Source organism: Dermacentor andersoni, chromosome 1 (assembly GCF_023375885.2).
Source record: "Dermacentor andersoni chromosome 1, qqDerAnde1_hic_scaffold, whole genome shotgun sequence".
NCBI lineage: Eukaryota > Metazoa > Arthropoda > Arachnida > Ixodida > Ixodidae > Dermacentor > Dermacentor andersoni.
This window is the reverse complement of record NC_092814.1, coordinates 136,253,485-136,272,618: the sequence shown is the minus strand read 5'-3', so window position 1 is coordinate 136,272,618 and position 19,134 is coordinate 136,253,485. Positions and strand designations below refer to the sequence as shown.

The 19,134-nt window shown below is 46.0% G+C and overlaps 1 protein-coding gene across 1 annotated transcript in view; it reads right to left on the bottom strand.

Moving 5' to 3' along the window:
- Positions 1 to 19,134, bottom strand: part of LOC126543350 (synaptogenesis protein syg-2-like) — a 961,852-nt gene that overhangs the window by 9,168 nt on the left and 933,550 nt on the right. Inside the window, exons 7-9 of the mRNA XM_055062075.1 lie at positions 16,059 to 16,343; positions 7,267 to 7,554; positions 647 to 1,012 (exon numbers count right to left, since the gene is read on the bottom strand). Coding sequence (XP_054918050.1) covers positions 647 to 1,012; positions 7,267 to 7,554; positions 16,059 to 16,343 — 939 coding nt within the window. The remainder of the gene's footprint in view (positions 1 to 646; positions 1,013 to 7,266; positions 7,555 to 16,058; positions 16,344 to 19,134) is intronic.

Genomic DNA, 19,134 nt, shown 5'->3' with positions numbered 1-19,134 from the left:
CTACATATTTAGCAGCGCATTGCCCCATCGTCTGAGCCATTGCGGCAGCTGACAATGCAAATTCCCGAGCCATATTTTAGTATCTGACAGCCGCTCTTGCACGGAAATTCCTAAACGCGCCTGAAAGTTAATCTGGAATGGACTCCGCACATAAGTGCTTTTCAATAATAGTACAAGGTGACGGAGAACATGCAACATTGTGTCTCTTTAGGGTGCTTCAATACCAAAAAAAGTACACTGCTTTAGGGCAAAATAAATCTGGAACATTGTCGCACGATATGACGAAGAATATCAAACTTTCAGAGCTTAAAGGGACAGTATAAGCAGGTGTGTAAAGATTTTTCGCTCAGTGCGTCAATATATGACGCGGTAAGTGAAACAACTATATTAAACATCAAATAGTTTCAGATACATTTTATGACTGTACAGAATTGCATAAAACTTTGAAAAAGTTTGATGTATTAGAAAAGTTGAAACTTCGCAGTCATAGATAAAGACAGTGCATTTTCGCAGCAGCAGCAAGTACACGCGTCTACAAAATGGGATGACGTCATCCTTGATTTACTAAATGATGACTTCAATATCTCTGCCGAATGCCTAGAGACGTGCGTGCCATGCAAAACGACAAGCGCGTTGAGAGCCTCACCCGATCTGAGTCTCTCCTCCGAAGCAAGCAGCGTAGACGTCTTGAGCGTGACCAGGTTAAACTTGCCGTTTTGGTTCACAAGGTAGAAGGCGACCACGTACTCGGTGCCGGGCGACAGGCTGGACACAGCGAAAGAGGGCGCCTCGGAGGTGGCGTTGAACACGATGCGGTCTTGGAGGGCGTCCCGGATTTCCAGCTGAAAGGAGTTGAGCTGCCGGAAAGTGGATGCCTCCGCAGCCACCAGGTCCGCAGGAAGAGAGCCGCCGTTGGCGCCGGCAGCCGTAGAACCGCGCCTCTGGCAATCCACTTGCATGCTGGCATCCGTCAGGTTACTCACAATGCAGTTGTACATGCTGCTCAGGGGGCCTGTAAACAGTAGCGTCCGGTGAAAGATATCACCAGCGAACTACAGGGTGGAAGTGAGGTCATATTTGTGTCAGCTGAAGCAATTATATACTTACGCCGCACAAGGACCATTTCCATTAAAACGATATCCTATGCAGAATATTGCCAGGTGCGCTTCATAGACTAGAGTAATAAGATTGCCACGATTTTGTTTCCAACAGTATTGACAGGATAATAGGAGCCCTTGATACAGCAATAGTTTGATCGAGCGCTACAGCTGCCAGAAAATCTTCGATCACTCAAGAGCTCTTGAGAATTATTGGGGGAAGTTCTCTCAGTTACTGAGATAAATTGCTGACGTTTGATTCTAACACAAACTTCCATTGACGTAATAGTCCTGCGGAAACCCGCAAGGTGGAGAGAAGTGATTAATAACGGAAAATCAGACATCCATCCGTTCGTAGCAATTGCTACAAAGAAAACCCATACGGGTTCCTCGAAATAAAAGCCTCACAGTTGAAGAAAAATTCGTCCTGGTCCGGGACTCGAACCCGGGATCACCGCTTTTCCGGGGCAGCCGCTCTACTATCTGAGCTAACCAGGCGGCTAGCAGATGGCAGGGCGATGTCGAATTTGTCGACAAATTCGATTCCTGTGATCTCAGATGACTCAAGGTTGACAGGCTACTGCTCTGATGTGTTCGGCTGCATAAATAACTCTAAGAAGCAAGCGGGAGGTGTATCTTCAACCGCGGCGACTTCGTGGACACCGCCGCTGCGATAGCAGAGAAGCGTCCGCTTTGTATTGCCAGCATAAACAGAAAGGACTTCATGTCATCGCGTAAGTAAGGAAGCTTTTGTTCCCAGTGAGCGCTCGGCAACGAACTCGCAACTGGGCACCCATGATCAAACTGGGATATGAAATAAAGATGCGTATTACTCGCCGTTGTGCTTAGTGGCTATGCTGTCGGGATCGAATCCCGGCCACGGCGGCCGCATTTCGATGGGGGCGAAATACGAAAACGCCCGTATACTTAGATTTAGTTGCACGTTAAAGCACCCCAGGTTGTCCAAATTGCCGGAATCCCCCACTACGGCGTTCCTCATAAGCAGATCGTGGTTTTGACATGTAAAAACGCATAATTTAATTTTGAAAGGTGCGTATTCGAGTCGGTCAACTATTGCGAATGGATGAAGCTAACTATTTTTTCGTGCACGCACATTAAACTTATTCTGTTCAAACGTGTTCTAAGATTATCATGCTTGGCAGCCAATGTTCAGGCGGAAGTTTACCGAGGACGTATTATGAGCTAAAAGCTTATTGAAGACACCGCTAATAAGTTTCCGTATCCAAATACCTTGTTCCGCCTCTCGGGAAAGCACGAAAACTTGCCACTCGTACTCGTCGTCAACAGCACGTTCGCCGTGCACCCTGCAGCGCGATCCCACATACCAGCATGGTACCGTACGATAGACGGCGCTGCGATCGCAAAATGGTGGCGCCCTCAACAAAACGGGGGCGCTATTCTCGACACGCATGGCGGCTGCACGGCGGCCATTATACGCCATGTTGACTCTCTGATTGGCTGTGGAGAGCTCACGTGCCTTAAATTTGTGCCGGGAAACGGAAGTTTTGCGAAATGCAATTTTGCGTTTTCATCAAGATGCCGAAACGTGACGTGGAGCTGCAAATTTTATCGACTAATACATTTTTTGGGTCCTTGGCAGCCATATATTGCGGCGTTAGCGCTTCAAAAAGAAAGTGAGCGGTAGCGTACAGATTCCAGTGCAATGCATCTGCAATTTCGCGAATATGTGGTGGCGATCCAAGATAGCCACCTTGCCAGTTTGCTGATTGGCTGAACGAATCTCCCGTGAGGAGCGTCATTTTGACGTCATTTTGACGATGCGTGACGTTCCTCTCGGCCGATATTGCTGATATTTTCCGCCATAATTTGTGGTGCGACGAGCCACGCGAATTATGCTAATGAGCAGCCATATGCAATGGCAGCCGAGAGGAATGCGTATTGCCACATTTCCCCCGTCGTTGGGCGCCATGAAAATATTTTGTTCGTAACGCGTGCTCATAGTATTTGCATCACTCTCGGGTGGTGTTGGCATTTGTGTTTGGGGCCATCATTTTTAAAAATTTTTGACCGTCAGTAACGATTGTGATCGCCGGCTCTGAAGCATGCAGATTTCAAAATTATTTTATCAGCGGCGAGTTCCTGCGGCTATCATTTCCATTTTTACAATACGGTTGCGATAACACGTACGCTTTATGTCACTCAGTAAAATAGACAGTCTGATAGAATACGTTTCATACCGCCGTGAAAGTGATACGTTAAACGGCTGCAATTTTACTTTTTTACGCAAGTTGATATTTTTCTAGATGCTTCGCAGAAGGCCATTGGTCATCTATGGCTTTCTAAGAACAGAAATCCCATTTTTGTACGATGATTAACTGCAACATTTTTTCATTGAATCAGGGTCGATATCGCATAGCTTATAGAACGCTGGAATAGCATAATTATCACTTAACACTTCGGCCCAATCAGGGTGAAAAGTGATGCTGCGGAATTTATCCTGCATGGATACTTCTTTACCAACTGTCTTGGGTCAAAATTGCACACCGTTTTCCAGCAACGGAAACACGGGATAATGTTCAGTGAAGTGAAATTAAATGCAAATCCGACAGTTTGAGTTGTAGTTAATTGGCTAAAATGTGGTCAATCAGCGTACCAGTCCCTAAAGGAACACTGCAGGTGGTAATATTAAGTAAACATTCTTGCTCATTTGCTTGAAAACATTTGACATAATCAGAGGACAAGCTATCAGCAATATCTATAATGTTTATATTGATCTTATCCATGATTATTATGTTCTCATTTTCCCTTTAATTCAACTGAGTAGTTCATCAAATTCAATGCAGAATTGAAGATAGTCTGAAGACGGTGAACGGTAGACACATTCGAACACTTACTTTTTTTTTGCCGAATAGACAAGAGCCATCGAATTCGAGCCAAACGGATTCGTAGTTACCATTAAAAAAGGCTACGTCATGGCGACGAGTGAACGTCGGAACATTGTCTACATATATGGTACGGGACTGTAGGAAACAGAAACAAATGGTTACGTAACACGTAAAAAGATAGCAGCTGGTGAATTATGTTTCGGATAAAGCTCTACAACTTTATCATTGGAAGTGTTGCCCTAAAGTGAGTACTTGTGAAGTTGGTTAATTAATGTTAACTACTTATGCAATTAGGCAGAATTAAAAAAAAAACAGTGTGTCTTGCTCAATGTAGTAGCCAGGAACATGCATTTAGTCGCGCCCACCTAGAGTACGTCGATATGTTTGTATAGCTTCGCTAATGTTAGCACGGATACCCGGAACACACATTTTAATTCATGTAAACGACTCCCGCGACTTTTAGCAATGTAAATGTCTAAGCGGCAAATAAATAATTAAATTCTAGTGTTTCACGAGCCAAAACCAACATAGTGCCACGATTATGAGGCACACCGTAGTAGGGGACTCTAGAATAATTTGCGCAATGTAGGGTTCCTTAACGTGCACCCAATGGACGGTACACGGGCGTTTGTGACTTTCGCCCCCATCAAAAAGCGGCCTCCGCGGCGGGGATTTGATCCCACGCCCTCGGACTTAGCAGCGCAACGCCAAAGCCAATACGCCACCACGGCTGGTAAGTAAATAAGTTAATAATGGAAAAATATCTGCGCTTTACGCGCCTTATGAAACACGAAAGCCGTTTTTCAAGGCTTACCAAAGACAATAGATCATGAAAGTCTTGCAACAAATGCCGATTACATTGTTGGGAAAGCCGTGCGATGTCTACACCACGTGGTCAAACTATTTGGCAGGCATCAGCACATGAGCAATTAGCTTCTCTGAAGCCATACGCAAGTGTGTCTCTATTTTAATGCAGATTGAGGCGGCCTACCAGGCGTTCAAGTTAGCCGCGCGAATAATTTACTAGAAAGCTGCTTAAAATGGAGGTTCTGTACCAAGGCCTCTAAGTGATTTCGTGGACCAGATTCAGCAGCTGTTCTTGCTGCAGTTTACTCTGGCAACCATAGTAATCACGGCAGTCCAGAGATTACGAAACTGACGTCTCAAACTCCATGCCTTTAAGCATACTCAGTGCGGATCTTTCTGCGTGTTTCTATTCGTAAAATACGTATAGCATATTTCATAAGAAGTCTAGTCCGAGCCCTATTTGCAACCCACAGCGCCTCTATGAGGTGAATCACGACCTTGCGAACCGTCAAAGACTCGCTAATTTCGCAATATTTTCAAAAGAAGAAAATGTCGTTATCTTTCAGAACTTTACAAATCAGTAGAGTGCCTGCACTGCTTGCATATGCTGCGAATGGTTTGGTAGGGTCAGGGGACTGGGCTTAAATATTTTTTTGAGATAGGTTGAGTCAAATTACAATTCGATTCAAGTTTATTACATATATTAGGGATAAACGAGAAGAAAGGGGGTTAACCGAGGGGCCCGATTTTCAATAGTCATATCATAAGAAGCCAACAAACACTGACACCAAGGAAAACATAGGGGAAATTACTTGTGCTTAATAAATGAAACAAAAAAAAACGATAAATTAATGGAAATTAAAGTGGATGAAAAAGGAACTTGCCGCAGGTGGGAACCGAACCCTCAACCTTCGCATTTCGCGTGCGATGCTCTACCAATTGAGCAGACCGTTAACCATCGGTTAACCGAGGGGCCTGAATTCGAGAATTCGGGCCCCTCGGTTAACCCCCTTTTTTCTCGTTTATTACGTAGCGAGGGTCTCAAATCCGGCAACACTGATGCCTTCAGGTAGCATATGTGGGTTTATTGACCAGTTGCCTTCACCCAAAAAGATCACGTTCTCGTGACGCCTGCGGCAAAAAGGACGTTCCACGCCCGCCGCCAAGGTCTGTGAGTGGTGGGGTTGGCTAACACTCCCAGGGTTCTGCTAGTAAACATAAATACCCAAAAACTGGATGGGAAAACGGCGCCGCGGTAGCAGAATTGTTAGAGCATCGAACGCGAAATGCGAAGGTTGTGGGTTCGGTTCCCACCTGCGCCAAGTTGTTTTTTCATCCACTTTAATTTCCATTAATTTATCGTTTCTTTGTTTCATTTAGTAAGCACAAGTAATTTTCCCTATGTTTTCCTTGGTGTCAGTGTTTGTTGGCTTCTTATAATATATATTAGGAATGGGACACATAGTTGCGCACATACAGAAGGAGGTCCCAAGGTCTAATCACCGTTGGCGGGACCTCCTGTGCAAGTAAAACAAGTAAAGCTACTAAGTCAAGTAGCAAAGCAAACGAAATAGAGCATATATGTTAGAAAATAAAAATACATATATAAGTGCAATAATAACGTTCGCTTATGGATGGATTAGTTATACTTCGAAAAGAGAAATTGTTTCAGGTTTTCCTAAAAATTTGCAAGGAAGGCACATATTTCATATCAGTGTGTAAACTATTCAAAAATTTTACTGAAGGAAAAAGCAAAGTGGATCTACCACAATTAGTGCGGATACTAGGCTATATCAAGTTGCGATGGTTAGCGAAGCGAGTATAATTAGGATTACAGAGCACATGTTGTGGGAAAATGTCTAAATGGAGGTCGTGGTTATAAATGTTAAAGAACATAATGCCTGTATTATTAAAATAGGGGCTAGACAAAGGCAAAATATTAAGATCAATCACACACTGATGACAGCAGATTTTCACTACTCTTCTTTTTAACAAAGTTCATATAATACAATCAACAACACTGCTATACTACAATCTACTGGCACATTTCCATAACTTTTACATGCTTTCTAGTTTTGAGCCCTGAGTGCTTTGCAGACGCCTGCACATTACACATGTATGCTTCTGAAGAGAGAATTATCACTGGCCGACACTAACATCGCGGAGTTTTACAAATAACTGTGCACTACACTACGCAAGCTTACGGTCTTGTGTCAACGCTCCCCATTACGGTTTTACTTACATTTTTCAATCTTCCTTGGCATGTAGAGGTCAAACTCTCAGAAGACGAATGGCTTTCGGCACTGGTATACCCTAGTGTGATTACTTGTCAGTTATTAATCAACAGACACAATAAAATTGTTGCCTAGATGTGCCAATCGAGAGACACCATTACCTCAAACATGTACGTGTGAAGAACCCGTCAGTGAACAAAAAAAAAGTTTCAGCTCTTGTACGCAGGACATTTTTGCAGAAATTAGCGTTTTAAAGCTCACCTGCACGGACGATCTGAAAATAGCAGGGCGTCTTCATAGCTCCGATGGAGTTGTTGGCGAGACACTGGAACGTTCCGTAGTCAGTATCCTTCCGCGCAGTGTAGTACAGCACGCTCCGTCCACCTGAGCTCGTAAACGACGACAACTCGTGTTTGGTAGCCGAGTTGTTGAACGTCCACCGGAAGTTCGCGTCGTTAGGCTCGGCCGACACATCGCAGATTATGTGCACTTCTTCATGACGTGAAGCCGCATAGACGGTCGTCTGCGACTGGTTACAGGCAGGAGTGTCTGCAGTGCAAAATGTGGGCATGACATTCTTAAAGGTTTCACTGAAATTATCAGCGAGCAAAATCAGACAAACAATTTACAGCGTTATTCATAATCGGAGCTATTTCTTTAACCACCGGTTCAGAATTAAACGAGGATAGGGGAAGCGTGCGCGAAGTGTATTACAGCAAAGCTTCCTTCGCGGCTTTTGACTACACCATTTGATGCTGGCGTCACCTTGCACGCTAAGCAGGGTAACATTAACTGAAGCTGCACGAGTTCATATTTCTATAGATCTGTAAATTAAAAAGCCTATCGCAGCCTTTACTAAAGTAATCTGTATTAAAGGTAAAAAGACTCGTCTTTAACTATACAAGCTACTATAACTATATTCGTGTGTAACTCTGCATTTAGGCATACCACCTTGCACATTACACTTCAGTGACATGTGTTTCTGCTGCAAATGACTCTAATTACTAAAAGAGAGGAACTCAGGACATCACAATAATTTGTGCAGACCAGCCTTCACATCAGCGACGACATGGGTATTTGTCCAAAAAACGCCAATACGAATATTATTCCCCAATGCCAACTTTAGGGAACATCTAGTAATTATTCATTTGAAGCCACCCAGTACTCAAAGCAGAACCTTTTGCGGGAAACTATGCGCCTAGTGGCAGTTTCCAGGAATGAGCACTCGGAATCTTCAGCCAAATGATTTCCTTTTCCACTTAGTACGTTTGCACAATGGAGATAAATGCACAACTAGCAAGTGTAACTAGAACAACAATGCATTTCACGGCACGCTACATTCTCAGTCCATATTTCTCAAAACTGGTGCCAAGCATAAAATTTCAACAAAAGTTAGGCTTTGAGTACGCAGGCGGAGTTCAATTCTGCAAGTAAAACATATTCTGTAAATCCATTGATTAAACGTTTACTAGTGAGATTTCTAGAAATTAATCATTGTACTTGAAATTCTCGCGCAAGATCTGATGCCCTCAATGTTACGACGCTTGGTCAGCAAAATGTCTCCCATCCGTTGCGTTTAATAATATGATCCAGTGGTTAAAGAGGTGTAGTCGCTAAAGAGGGCAGTCACCCTATATAACTATGTGTACGCAAGCACTGTTCCTCCTCTCCCTTTTCCCGCCTTTCTGTTCTGTTACTACCATGTCGATACAAGCAAGGCAACGAAGTTTAAATGCTTTAGTTTGCACCATCGCGTTGTCTTAGTTAAAGCGGTGCTTCCTTCATGGAATCGGACGGGTTTTGATGCTTTGCTCGGTGGTGGTGGTGGTTGGGCAGTGTGGAGGAGGGTGCGATGGGTGAGAGGGAGAGGAGTGGCACCGATTACAAGGTGGGAGAATATGTGTTTGAGGGAGAGTAATGTGCGCCGATTCCTTGGCGCATGCGATGACGTCCTGAAGCCACGACAGCAGAGTGTAGGCAACACACTCACAGATTTGGGGTGACACACCAACACTCGGTCGGCTGCGGCATTGGAGTGGACGCGAGAGCTCAGTTTGCACCGATTCCAACTTGTGGGATCTGTACAATTCTTATGCGATATTTTGGGGAACTTGACCCAGTTTACAGTATGTATGTTTGCGCTCGGCTAACCTCCTTCACGCCAACTTGACTCACTGGATAGACCTTGGTCTAATGGGTAGAGCATCGGGCCGCTGTGCTGAGGGAACCGGGTTCAAAATCAACCGCCGAACCAACTTGGCACTGATTATGTGACACTAGGTATGAATAAACCTGTTTGACGCCAACTTGGTCACTAAATGTGCGCCACCGGGTATGTGTCGTTCTTGAATGACACAAAAAATACTTTAAAATTTATTTGCTGCGGGTTGGAATCAAAATCGCGCTATATATAATCAGACAATATTCTCTCAATATATATTTAGACAGGCGTCACCAGAGGGAAGCGTGAGAGCGGAGCCCGGCTGCAGCACACGCCTTATACATGACGTGTTTCGGCAGTGACAATAGGGTGCGTCGCTACATTTCTTCTACGCTTATAACATTAACGTCGACATTCATCATAACATGGTTTCTACCAGAACGTTTTCTTCTTTTATTGGACGAGTTTAAAAGCGAAGTATTCAACAACTTTTGCCTGGGGTACTGCAATATATAGGGTGTCCCAGATAACGTTAGCCAACCTGGTCAACAAAATAAAAAGAAATATTTATGAAGGATGGGGCAAGGTGTAATTTTAACGCTTGTGGTGTCGCTCTTCAAATATTTGATGATGGAACACGGTAGGTCTAATACTTGTATCTTGCATCGTGTATTTTTTAACGTACTCTTTTTTTCGTTGAACAGCTTGGCCATCGTTGGCTGGGACATACAGTATACAGGAAACGGACACGTTCTCTTTTTAGGACAAGTTATTTTTGCTGCCTTCACGCGGACTTGGCGTATCTAGAATCGCAGTATGTTGTGACCACTGCTAGAAAAAAAAAAAAAATAAACGGACAGTCCTTGCGCTCTTCCCGACCGTTGTAGCGAAACACAAAAGGCAACAAAATGTACGTCTCAACGATACAAGGAGCGGAAATTAGAACAGTACGGGCGTAATTTGCGCCAATATAGTCGAAAATTAACCACTTTGTACATTAGACTGCACTATCTCCGGGATTGACCCACCTGGTATGTTGGACAAATAGCGCGTTAACTAAGTGTCGGTGCTAAAGAAGACAAGATCAACTTCATTGCGCGTGAAATACGATACGAATAAGATATGAAATAAGTGAATAATGAACATGAATAAGAGAATACAAATATATACCGGGTGCTCTTTCTAGAAGGCCAAACATTTTTTTTAAATCGCCTGCATCAGATAGCACAATTCTAATTTCTGATCTACGCTACTCGATGAGGTAGCCATTACTTCTATGAGAAATCAAAATGCCTAATTGAATAATTAATATATACACGATAACCTTTTATTTCACTATATTACGGCGTGTGTTTTAATCTAAGAACTGTAGCTAATGAGTTCGCAAGGCGTATCTAGTCTGAACGAATTCTCTGGAGTTCACCAGTTTCGATATCTTAACTTCCAGAGAGTCCGACGGCATTGGTGTTCCAGTTCCGTTTGTGTTTCAATGCATAGAATAGCGTTTTCTCAAAACGTCGTTTGTTAAATGGGGCATGGCACGGTCACCCAACGTTTTGCGGTTTTAAGCGAGAATTAGCAGTAGAGGGTCTATTATGGCTATACACGCGTAAAAACCGGGTGGTAAAAGCACATCTCTGTCCAAAATATGAGCAAGAACTCGCCGACTCTAATGGTCAATTCCACTGGTCGATCTGGACCACGTTTTCCTGCTCCGTGGCAAAGAAGTTGAATTCCGCTGGTCGACCAAGAGCAAGTTTGCGCTTTCCACTGGTCGATTGGGATCAACAGGAGCGCTCCTCGTTGATCCGCCGAGCAGAGACGGATTTCACCAGAACTCCGACGATGCGTTGGAGTTACTTCCGGATTGGTCGGGTGGCTTGTCTGTTTTCAGCTCTTTTTAAAGCGAAAGCTTTACTACGCCCTTCCGTCGCTTCTTCACGGACCGAGAATGTTGGCTTTGAACCGAGGAGAAACCATGTGACAAACATGACGTCATTCAGCTGCAGGTGTGCCGAGGCCGCGCCGCCTCCGCCGCCGGAGCCGCGCCCATACCTTAACGTAGTCACGTGATAACCACTCGGCAACATCTCCACCTTTGCGGCCGCATTGCAACAGCTCAGATCTCGACATTGCCTCGCTGATGGGTATAGAGTGACACTGTAGCACTCATCATGGATGATCCAGGCGAGGCGCCTCGTGAACTCTCTTCGGTTCAGCAGTGGCGAAGACGCCGAGCCGAATCCGATCGACCGGCCGACGTAGCTCGCCGAGATGCTGCTGCACAGAGACTAAGAGAGGCGGATAGAGCGAACCGTGGCGCCGAGACCTTGGATGAACGCGATGTCCGTCTCGCCAAACATTGCAAGGACGCTGCTGAACGTCGCCGAAGATGAGCAGAAACGGATGCCCCATCATCATCTGCAATGGACAGTTCAACGGGTTCAACGAGTGGTGACGAGCAGGTGAGGCGCGCGACAGACCACACTATTAGACAGCCGAATGTGCGTCCGCAACGAGGCAGTTTACGGAGAGCCTGTTTGGCAGTGTGTGCGATAGACTTTGGCATGCTAGAGACTTGAGCACGGTGAGTGGACCCATGCACCCGACTTTGGCTCTAGCCTTTCCAGAATGGGATACCGAGACTGTCCGTTCGGCCACAGTTTGTCGCACGTGTAGAAACAGTACCATTAAACCGTAGCTCTGCTGAACGTTCACTCTATGCAGGCTCACGTTGAGGATATCTGTAAGGACAAGCTATTTATGCTAGCAGATGTCCTGGTTTTTACCCACACTGGACTAGACCCGGGACGTTCCTTCCCTTGCCAGGGTTTGAACGAGTCGGTGCGGCTCAACGCTTAGACCAAAGCCGGAACGCTGGTGTAGCCGCATATGCTAAATAAAAGGGATTTCAGGTTTCTATACACATGACTGAAATCCTTCGCCAAGACAGTGAATCGTGCTGTATCCGTCTCGACTGCGGCATACTCATGCAAGGTGTTTACATTGCTCCTCAGGCTAATCATGAGAAGGCCTTGCGGGCTATAGGCAGTGCCATACCCACTACTAACCTAACGTATGATCTACTTGTAGTCGTGGGAGACGTTAACAAGAGCCCTAGCAATGATCCAGGCTTCATACGGTCTATGCAGCAAAAGTTTAATCTGGATCTCACCCCGTTCCATCCACGTGCGACGACGCAGTGGAACTCGTGTAGAGACCTCGTCTTTCAACGAGAAACAGCCACGTGGAAGCACAAATGGAAACCATGTCCAGTTACTTCACTGATCACAAGACTCTTCGTAGCTATCCGAGAAATTCCAACTGAATAAACCAGTTTGTCTTCGAGCCTTGCATTTCTGTCTAATTGTTGCCTAACCATTAAAAAAGTTAAGCAAAGGTGTAACTCGGCTAAACCTTAGCAGCCAAAGCGAAAGCTTTAAAGGTTAATAAGCCTAGTAAAGCTTGGCTTAACATTAGCCATTACCAAGAAGCCCCAACCAAGTATAGCTTTAGCTTTACCTACTTATGTTTAGCCGAGTTAAACCTTTGCTTAATTTTTGAGGCGTTGTTTCTTAACCCTGTGCAGTGGTTTACATTCTCGGAATGGCATTGTTTAACCGCGCGGAAGTGCTCCTTGCCTTGAGTGATTCTGACAGCAGCTCTAGTTCCTCGAAAAGTAGCAGCAGTGACGACGAGAAGTTGTAGGTGCTTTACGAAATGGCGTGATGAAATCGCGATATGACTGGCCGATATGGCGAGCGCCGAACTTCCGCTACGCTCCCTGCCGTAGCATGTTTATTTTTCGCTGGTCGATCAAGATTCGGTCGCTTCGCGGCGGATTTGGTCGCTCTGACCCGGATTCGGCACCCGGCTCCGAGTTGACAGTGAAATTCGCCATAAGCCCCGCCCTTCGGTGCCCAACGAAATATTGCCAAGCCATGTGTGACGTCATCTGGTGCATGCAATTAAGCGATCGTCTGCTACAAAATCAGCCACCGCACCACGTGAGGGCGGGCCATAGCTTCGGCTTGTTGCCGTATTCACTCCCTATATCGTGTGCCATTTCTCCTACAACGCCGACTTCACGTGATCGAGCAAGCGACGAATCTGAGCAGCACAAGCAGCGATGGCGCTACGCCCATTTTGACTTCGACCTCATCGCCACCAGCTCAGTGACGAAACATAGCCTCGGACATATGCGCGCGTCAGTCATGCGCGAAGTCGGCGCGTGCACATCTTGGAGGCCACGGAAGAAGACAGCTTAGTAAACGTGGTCAACGTAAGTTGGCAACATTGGTGCTACACGAAATGCTGCTTATGTCTTTCCGTACTGTTATTTTACGCGTGCTCTCCCTTCCGCGTCTGGGCAAACGCGAAACTATCGCACGTGAAACTGCGTCGATTCAGCGTCTGTTCCGAGCAACCAAAAGCACTGTCAAACGCTGGTGGACTACTTGGCGCCGTAACACACGTGCAACAGCCACGCGCCCGTAGCTTTCCTTTCATTGCCACAGAAAGTTGTCCCCGAATATAGGGAAAACACGGCTGTATCATTCTGCTTCGAGAAAGCTTTTGAGTTACCTATCAGGCCAAGAACTTGCTCAACGGTTGCCAGTATGTGGCGCTCCCGGAGTACAACTTCATTCAGGCAAGTCAGGAAGACGCACAGTCGATAACCATCTGCAGACTTTAGAACTACCTTGAGTCCTGCACACCAAGAGGATGGTTTATCAATCCGACTAATCACTCCTTTGGCATCAATTCTGTCCAGTTCCTACCGGACAACGCTTTATAATGAAATCGGGATTCGCCACCGACTGAGAATGGTAGGCCTCAGACTTAAGTCTGATCTGGTACTCGTATTTCAGCATGCTGAGCCCCTTAAAAAGTTCTACATTATGCTTTTGCTGAGAACTGGCCACGCCTCCAAGGCATCTGGCTATTACCTAGCTCGTGCAGCACCAGAAAACCCAGCAAACGAACAGAGAGGGACTGGACTACATACAGTCGCTGGGCGCTTCTTTTCCCTTGCCAAATGAGCTGGGCGACGTAAGACCACAGTAGACGAAGCACGTGGCCTCCAGGACCTGTCAGCAGGCTGTTTGTTCCCTTGGTAGAGCTTAAGCGGCACTGTTGGGAAACTTTGTGCACCGTAACGTCCACGTACTTAGCGTTCTTGGGTGCCGCGACGGTATTCAAGCGGATAACGGCGAACTAACTGGCTATCGCTTTGCGCAAATGACAAACTTCAGCGAAATGTCCTCTCTTAGGGCAGCAGTTGCAGAGTGACGCACGTGCAGGGCGTTCTGAGCGTAGATGTTGCGAACGCTCGCAAATACAACAAGTATATGGCGTCGCTAAAGCGTTCTGTTCTGGGCGGCGCACCTTGCTGCCTGACGTCCCAGCATCGAGGAGCTTTGTGGGCTTTGGCTGCGTCAATCTGGACTGTCGTAAAGCCTTCAGCGGTTAGTTTTGCGCATTTCAACTTGTTAGGCGTCTTGCCACTGACGAGCGTGAGTCCAGGCTTCTTTCAGCGTTAGCTTTGAGGTGCGGCAAAACTGGTCCGAGAGACGTGCGCCTCTTAGTCCAGCCACGAATCTGTCCCTTACAAAACGCTCTGTCGACTTGGGGAGAGACGGATAGTTACAACACTTTACGAGCCTGAATAATCTGGCATAACAAGAAAAGACGCCTTCGCTCGCTTCCTGAGTGTTTGTGAAACCGCCAAAATTCATAAACTTCGTTGGCTGAGTGGACAAAGGGCTCGGTGAAACGCTTTACGACAGCCTCGTAAAACAACAGTTCGTCCGTGGAATTTGAGAAGGTTTCAAGCAGTGGACAATTTCAGGGCCCATACAACATAAAAGTGAGCGTACTTGGACTTCCGCAAAAGCGTGGCAAACTGCATGCATACAGACTGCTGCGCAACCTTTGAACGGGTTTTCCACGTTGGACAGGACGCAACATTGTTGAACTAGAACGCGTCGGGTGGTCGTGGTAAGGTTCCAAGCCACTTCGAATCTGACGCCTGTTACTCATTGGCCATTCTGCTTCGCATTCGGTAAACGAAGCCAAGCGAAGGCGTGCAACCGGCCACTTCTGACACCATGTCAAATGTAGGGTCTCCAATGTTGAGGCGGTACCGACACCGCTTATCTAGAGGGTCCACAGAGCCACGGTTTGACCGGAGGCACGCCTGTGCACTCAGGCGCAACAGCAATTGACGCTTATGCGTGCGCCGAAATACAGGAGGAACTGCAGATGGCGCCACCACATAGCTATGGAAGCAGAAGTGGTGACTATTACAGTATCCCCGGTCTGTGTTTTACCATAGGTTAAAGGCAGTGTATTTACGCAGTCTGAGTACAGTATCGACGGTAATGTGCAGTGTGAAGCGAGGCGAATGTGACTGGCCGAGAGCCTACCAGACCGATTACGTAAAGGCGATAGACAATTAGCACAATATGTTTTCCTGTGGCACCAATGTTGTTGCGATGTACTTTTATATTTTCGCAAAATGTAGGATGCGAAGGGAGGAGTCAACCAGCAAGCCGCCACTAAAATGCAAATTCATCGTCTCCGAGCTGTGGTAAGTTGAGCCGCAGCAATTAAACGACAATGACAACTCGTCGCCAGGGCCAGGAGGGCAGTCGAAGACAGAGGGTTCCTGGACTAAGCAGCCTTCCCACCTTTGGGTGATGCCGGGCCTCGCTCGGGACACTGTTTCGATCAGTAAGCTATTTTTCTCTCTCACTATTATTAAAATGGCAAACTAAAATGATTTAGGATGTGTTTCCAGTTCGTTATTTAGTATAATAAAGTAAACAAAAAATCGAATCATGTCAGGTCTCCTTTTACATAGATTGCACAAATTCGCCGTAGCACTTACGTTTGACGGTGATCTTGAGCGGCTTGCTTTCCGTTTCACCGATCCTGTTGGAAGCCACGCAAGTGTAGGAGCCGGAGCTGTCACGATGAACGCGCTGTAGCACCAGCGACTGGTTGCTCATGATGACGTGCCGGCCCGGAGACAAATCCTTGCCGTCGAGGCGCCACACGACGTCTCCTATTCTGGGGTTTGCGTCAACGCGGCACTCCAAGTACAGGTCATGCCCTTCGACGATATTCCACTGCCTCGGATGGCTGCCCAATGTCAACTGCACCTTTGGTTTGTCTGGAAAATGCCCAGGGCAACAGAAAAGAAATGAAATGAGCGGGTAAGCGATGGGAGAGAGTCAGGTTTTGTCAATTGGGCGAAGGTAGCGAAGTGAACTGAGAAAGAAGAAAGCCTAAAGGAAAAAAGGCAGGCGAGGTCGGCTGGCGAAGGCGGATTCTGGTCCGCCAATCCAAGTTGTTGCACAAAGGCACAGGCAGAAGCAGAAACGTAAAAGTGATGATGAAATGGTTCATTGAGCTTAAGACTATAATTATCTAAGGAACAATAGGCTGAGTGCATCTAGTACACTTACTGGCGTGAAGAAAAAAAATGGCAGTTTTGCCCAAAGCGCGATAGCAACGTTTAGCGCTGCGCGTCAACTTCGATGGCGTTCTAACTATATGCAGGTGCATCATTTTTGCTCGACGCAGCACGCAAGGCAACTGCTGCTTGGCAGTGGGAACGGCGGTCTAGCTAAAGAACGTCGCCAATGGTGCCGCAGGTGTCGTCCTCGATGGTGGACGAGATGAAACTGGCGGACAACAGTCGACGTCATTCAGCGCCCAAGTAAACATTAAATTATGTTAAAAAAATAAGTTATCGGGTTTTACATGCCAAAACCACGATCTCATTATGAAGCATGCCGTAATGGGAGTCTCCGGGAATTTGGGCCACTTGAGGTTCTTTAGCGCGCACCTAAATGTAAGTGCAGGGGTGTTTTCGCATTGCACCCCCATCGAAATGCGGCCGCCGTAGCCGGGATTCCATCCCGCGACCTCGTACTGAGCAGCCCAATACCATAGCCACTAAGCAACCATGGTGGAAATCAGGTAATCTTAGCTTGACGTTTACTGTCCGTTCGACTCAGAGCACTGCACACACTGCAGCTCAGGAGAAAGGCTAGTGTGCCCATAGTGACGTTCGTACAGCGCTCATGCCAGCAGCAGAAGCCAGAACTGTCCTCTGGCTTCACCACGGAGGCGATTGACCGTAGCGTTGACGGGCATTCACTTCGCTTCGCTGTTGTTGCAGCCAAGCGCACTCCACGTCTGTACAGACCCTCCAATCTTCCGTGCATGAGCCGCGCATGCGCTGTCAACCGGGGCAGCTGCACGAACGGCGGTTTTGCACCTCAAGTGTCCGTGTAATGGCTATCGCAATTAAAAACGATGAAAAATTGAAAGTCCTCCAACATTAGAGCACTGCACGGGTTAAATTTTATGGCATCACTGTATAAAACCCGGGCCCGACCCGGGCCCGGGCCTGCATGATCAAGCCCTGCCCGTGTGTGTTTCTATTCTTGTCTTGCTTTAGTGCAACTCAGTACGAGTATGAAGGAATAGAGACAAGTGATAGGGTGCGCACTAACTTCTAGCTCGTTTTATTCCATTACCCTATTGCACATTATGTTGGCCGCCCATAGCACACGTACTATGCCTTTGATACTCAAACTGAGTTGCGCTAAAGTAATACAAGAATGGGATGTACCAACTCACCCAGTCAGCTTTACCTGTGACTATATTAACGGGCCCAGTCCGGGCCCACCGGAGGAACTTAGCCTATACATGCGTTAATACGACATTGCATCGGCGGTCTATTCTAAGACATTCCAATAAAACGGCATGCTGTTTTGTTAAGCTGTAAACTTCAAACTGCATGTTGTTTTTTAAACTTTAATGCGCACGTTAATCAAATAAAAATGAAAACCACCTACGGCGTTCGTGTTCTTCTCAATGCTTGTCAATATTTCGCGCTCCCTACTCTAACTTCCCGCTATTTGCGTTCATTCATAGTCATTTGACCTGTTGTATCGAGTCCTGGGGCCTTGCATACAAAACTTACGCCCGCTAGAACATATCCAAAAACAGTCACTGCGTATTCTAACCAAGCGCACATATCACGCTCAATCAGCTACACTATTTTTCTTATTAAATATCCTTCTTATTTCAAATACTATATTCTTTAATTTTTCCACTATGGCCTACCGCATCGTGCGTAATCCAAGTGTTCTTTATATTATAGGAAACAAATTTACGACCAAATCTAATAATACTATAATAATATTAGCCCCCCTCAATAATATTTTACTGCCTAGGGCTCGCACTAATTACGGAAAAAATACCGTAAGCTTTGCTGCCATCAAAGTGTGTCGTAGTCTACTCTTGGAGGCTAAATCCTCGTGCTCATCATTTTCAAACATTCAGTTCGCCTGTTCATGAGCAGTTGATCTGTATGGCGATCGCTGTCGTTACTTCTTTATCCTCTCCAGTGCTTATCGTGCATTCTTATTTATGTTCATTCAGTTATTTCATGTCGTGTGATTTATTAGTGTTCAATTTCTATTGATTGCGTATGTGACACTTCGTTATGCCTTCGCTTATTTACTCACTTATTTGCACACGTTATTCAGTATTGATTAGTTCCTCGGTTCGTTACTCTCTATATTTACCAACTCCCGGCATTTGTATGTACTGTTTGCTTGTATATCGCAATTGATTCGGTTTTCTTGTATTGCATGCCTGCACTTCGCAATTGCTTTTGTGTTATACTTATGCGTATTTTAACAAGATGTCCCATTGCAGTTTTCGCACAAAGGGACCTCTTTCTGTATACCTTCCTCCATATGTAACCCCCCCCCCCCCATTTAACAAACTCAAACTTAAACTCAAATAAAACACAGCGATCAACTTTTTTTCTGCAAAGGACGCATACAGCTAACGTGACAAGGCCGAGAGAAGCGAAACTTAGGTTAAAAACTTCTAGAGAGGCAGTTTACTGTATACAAGCTTACAGAACTCTTGTGTACGCT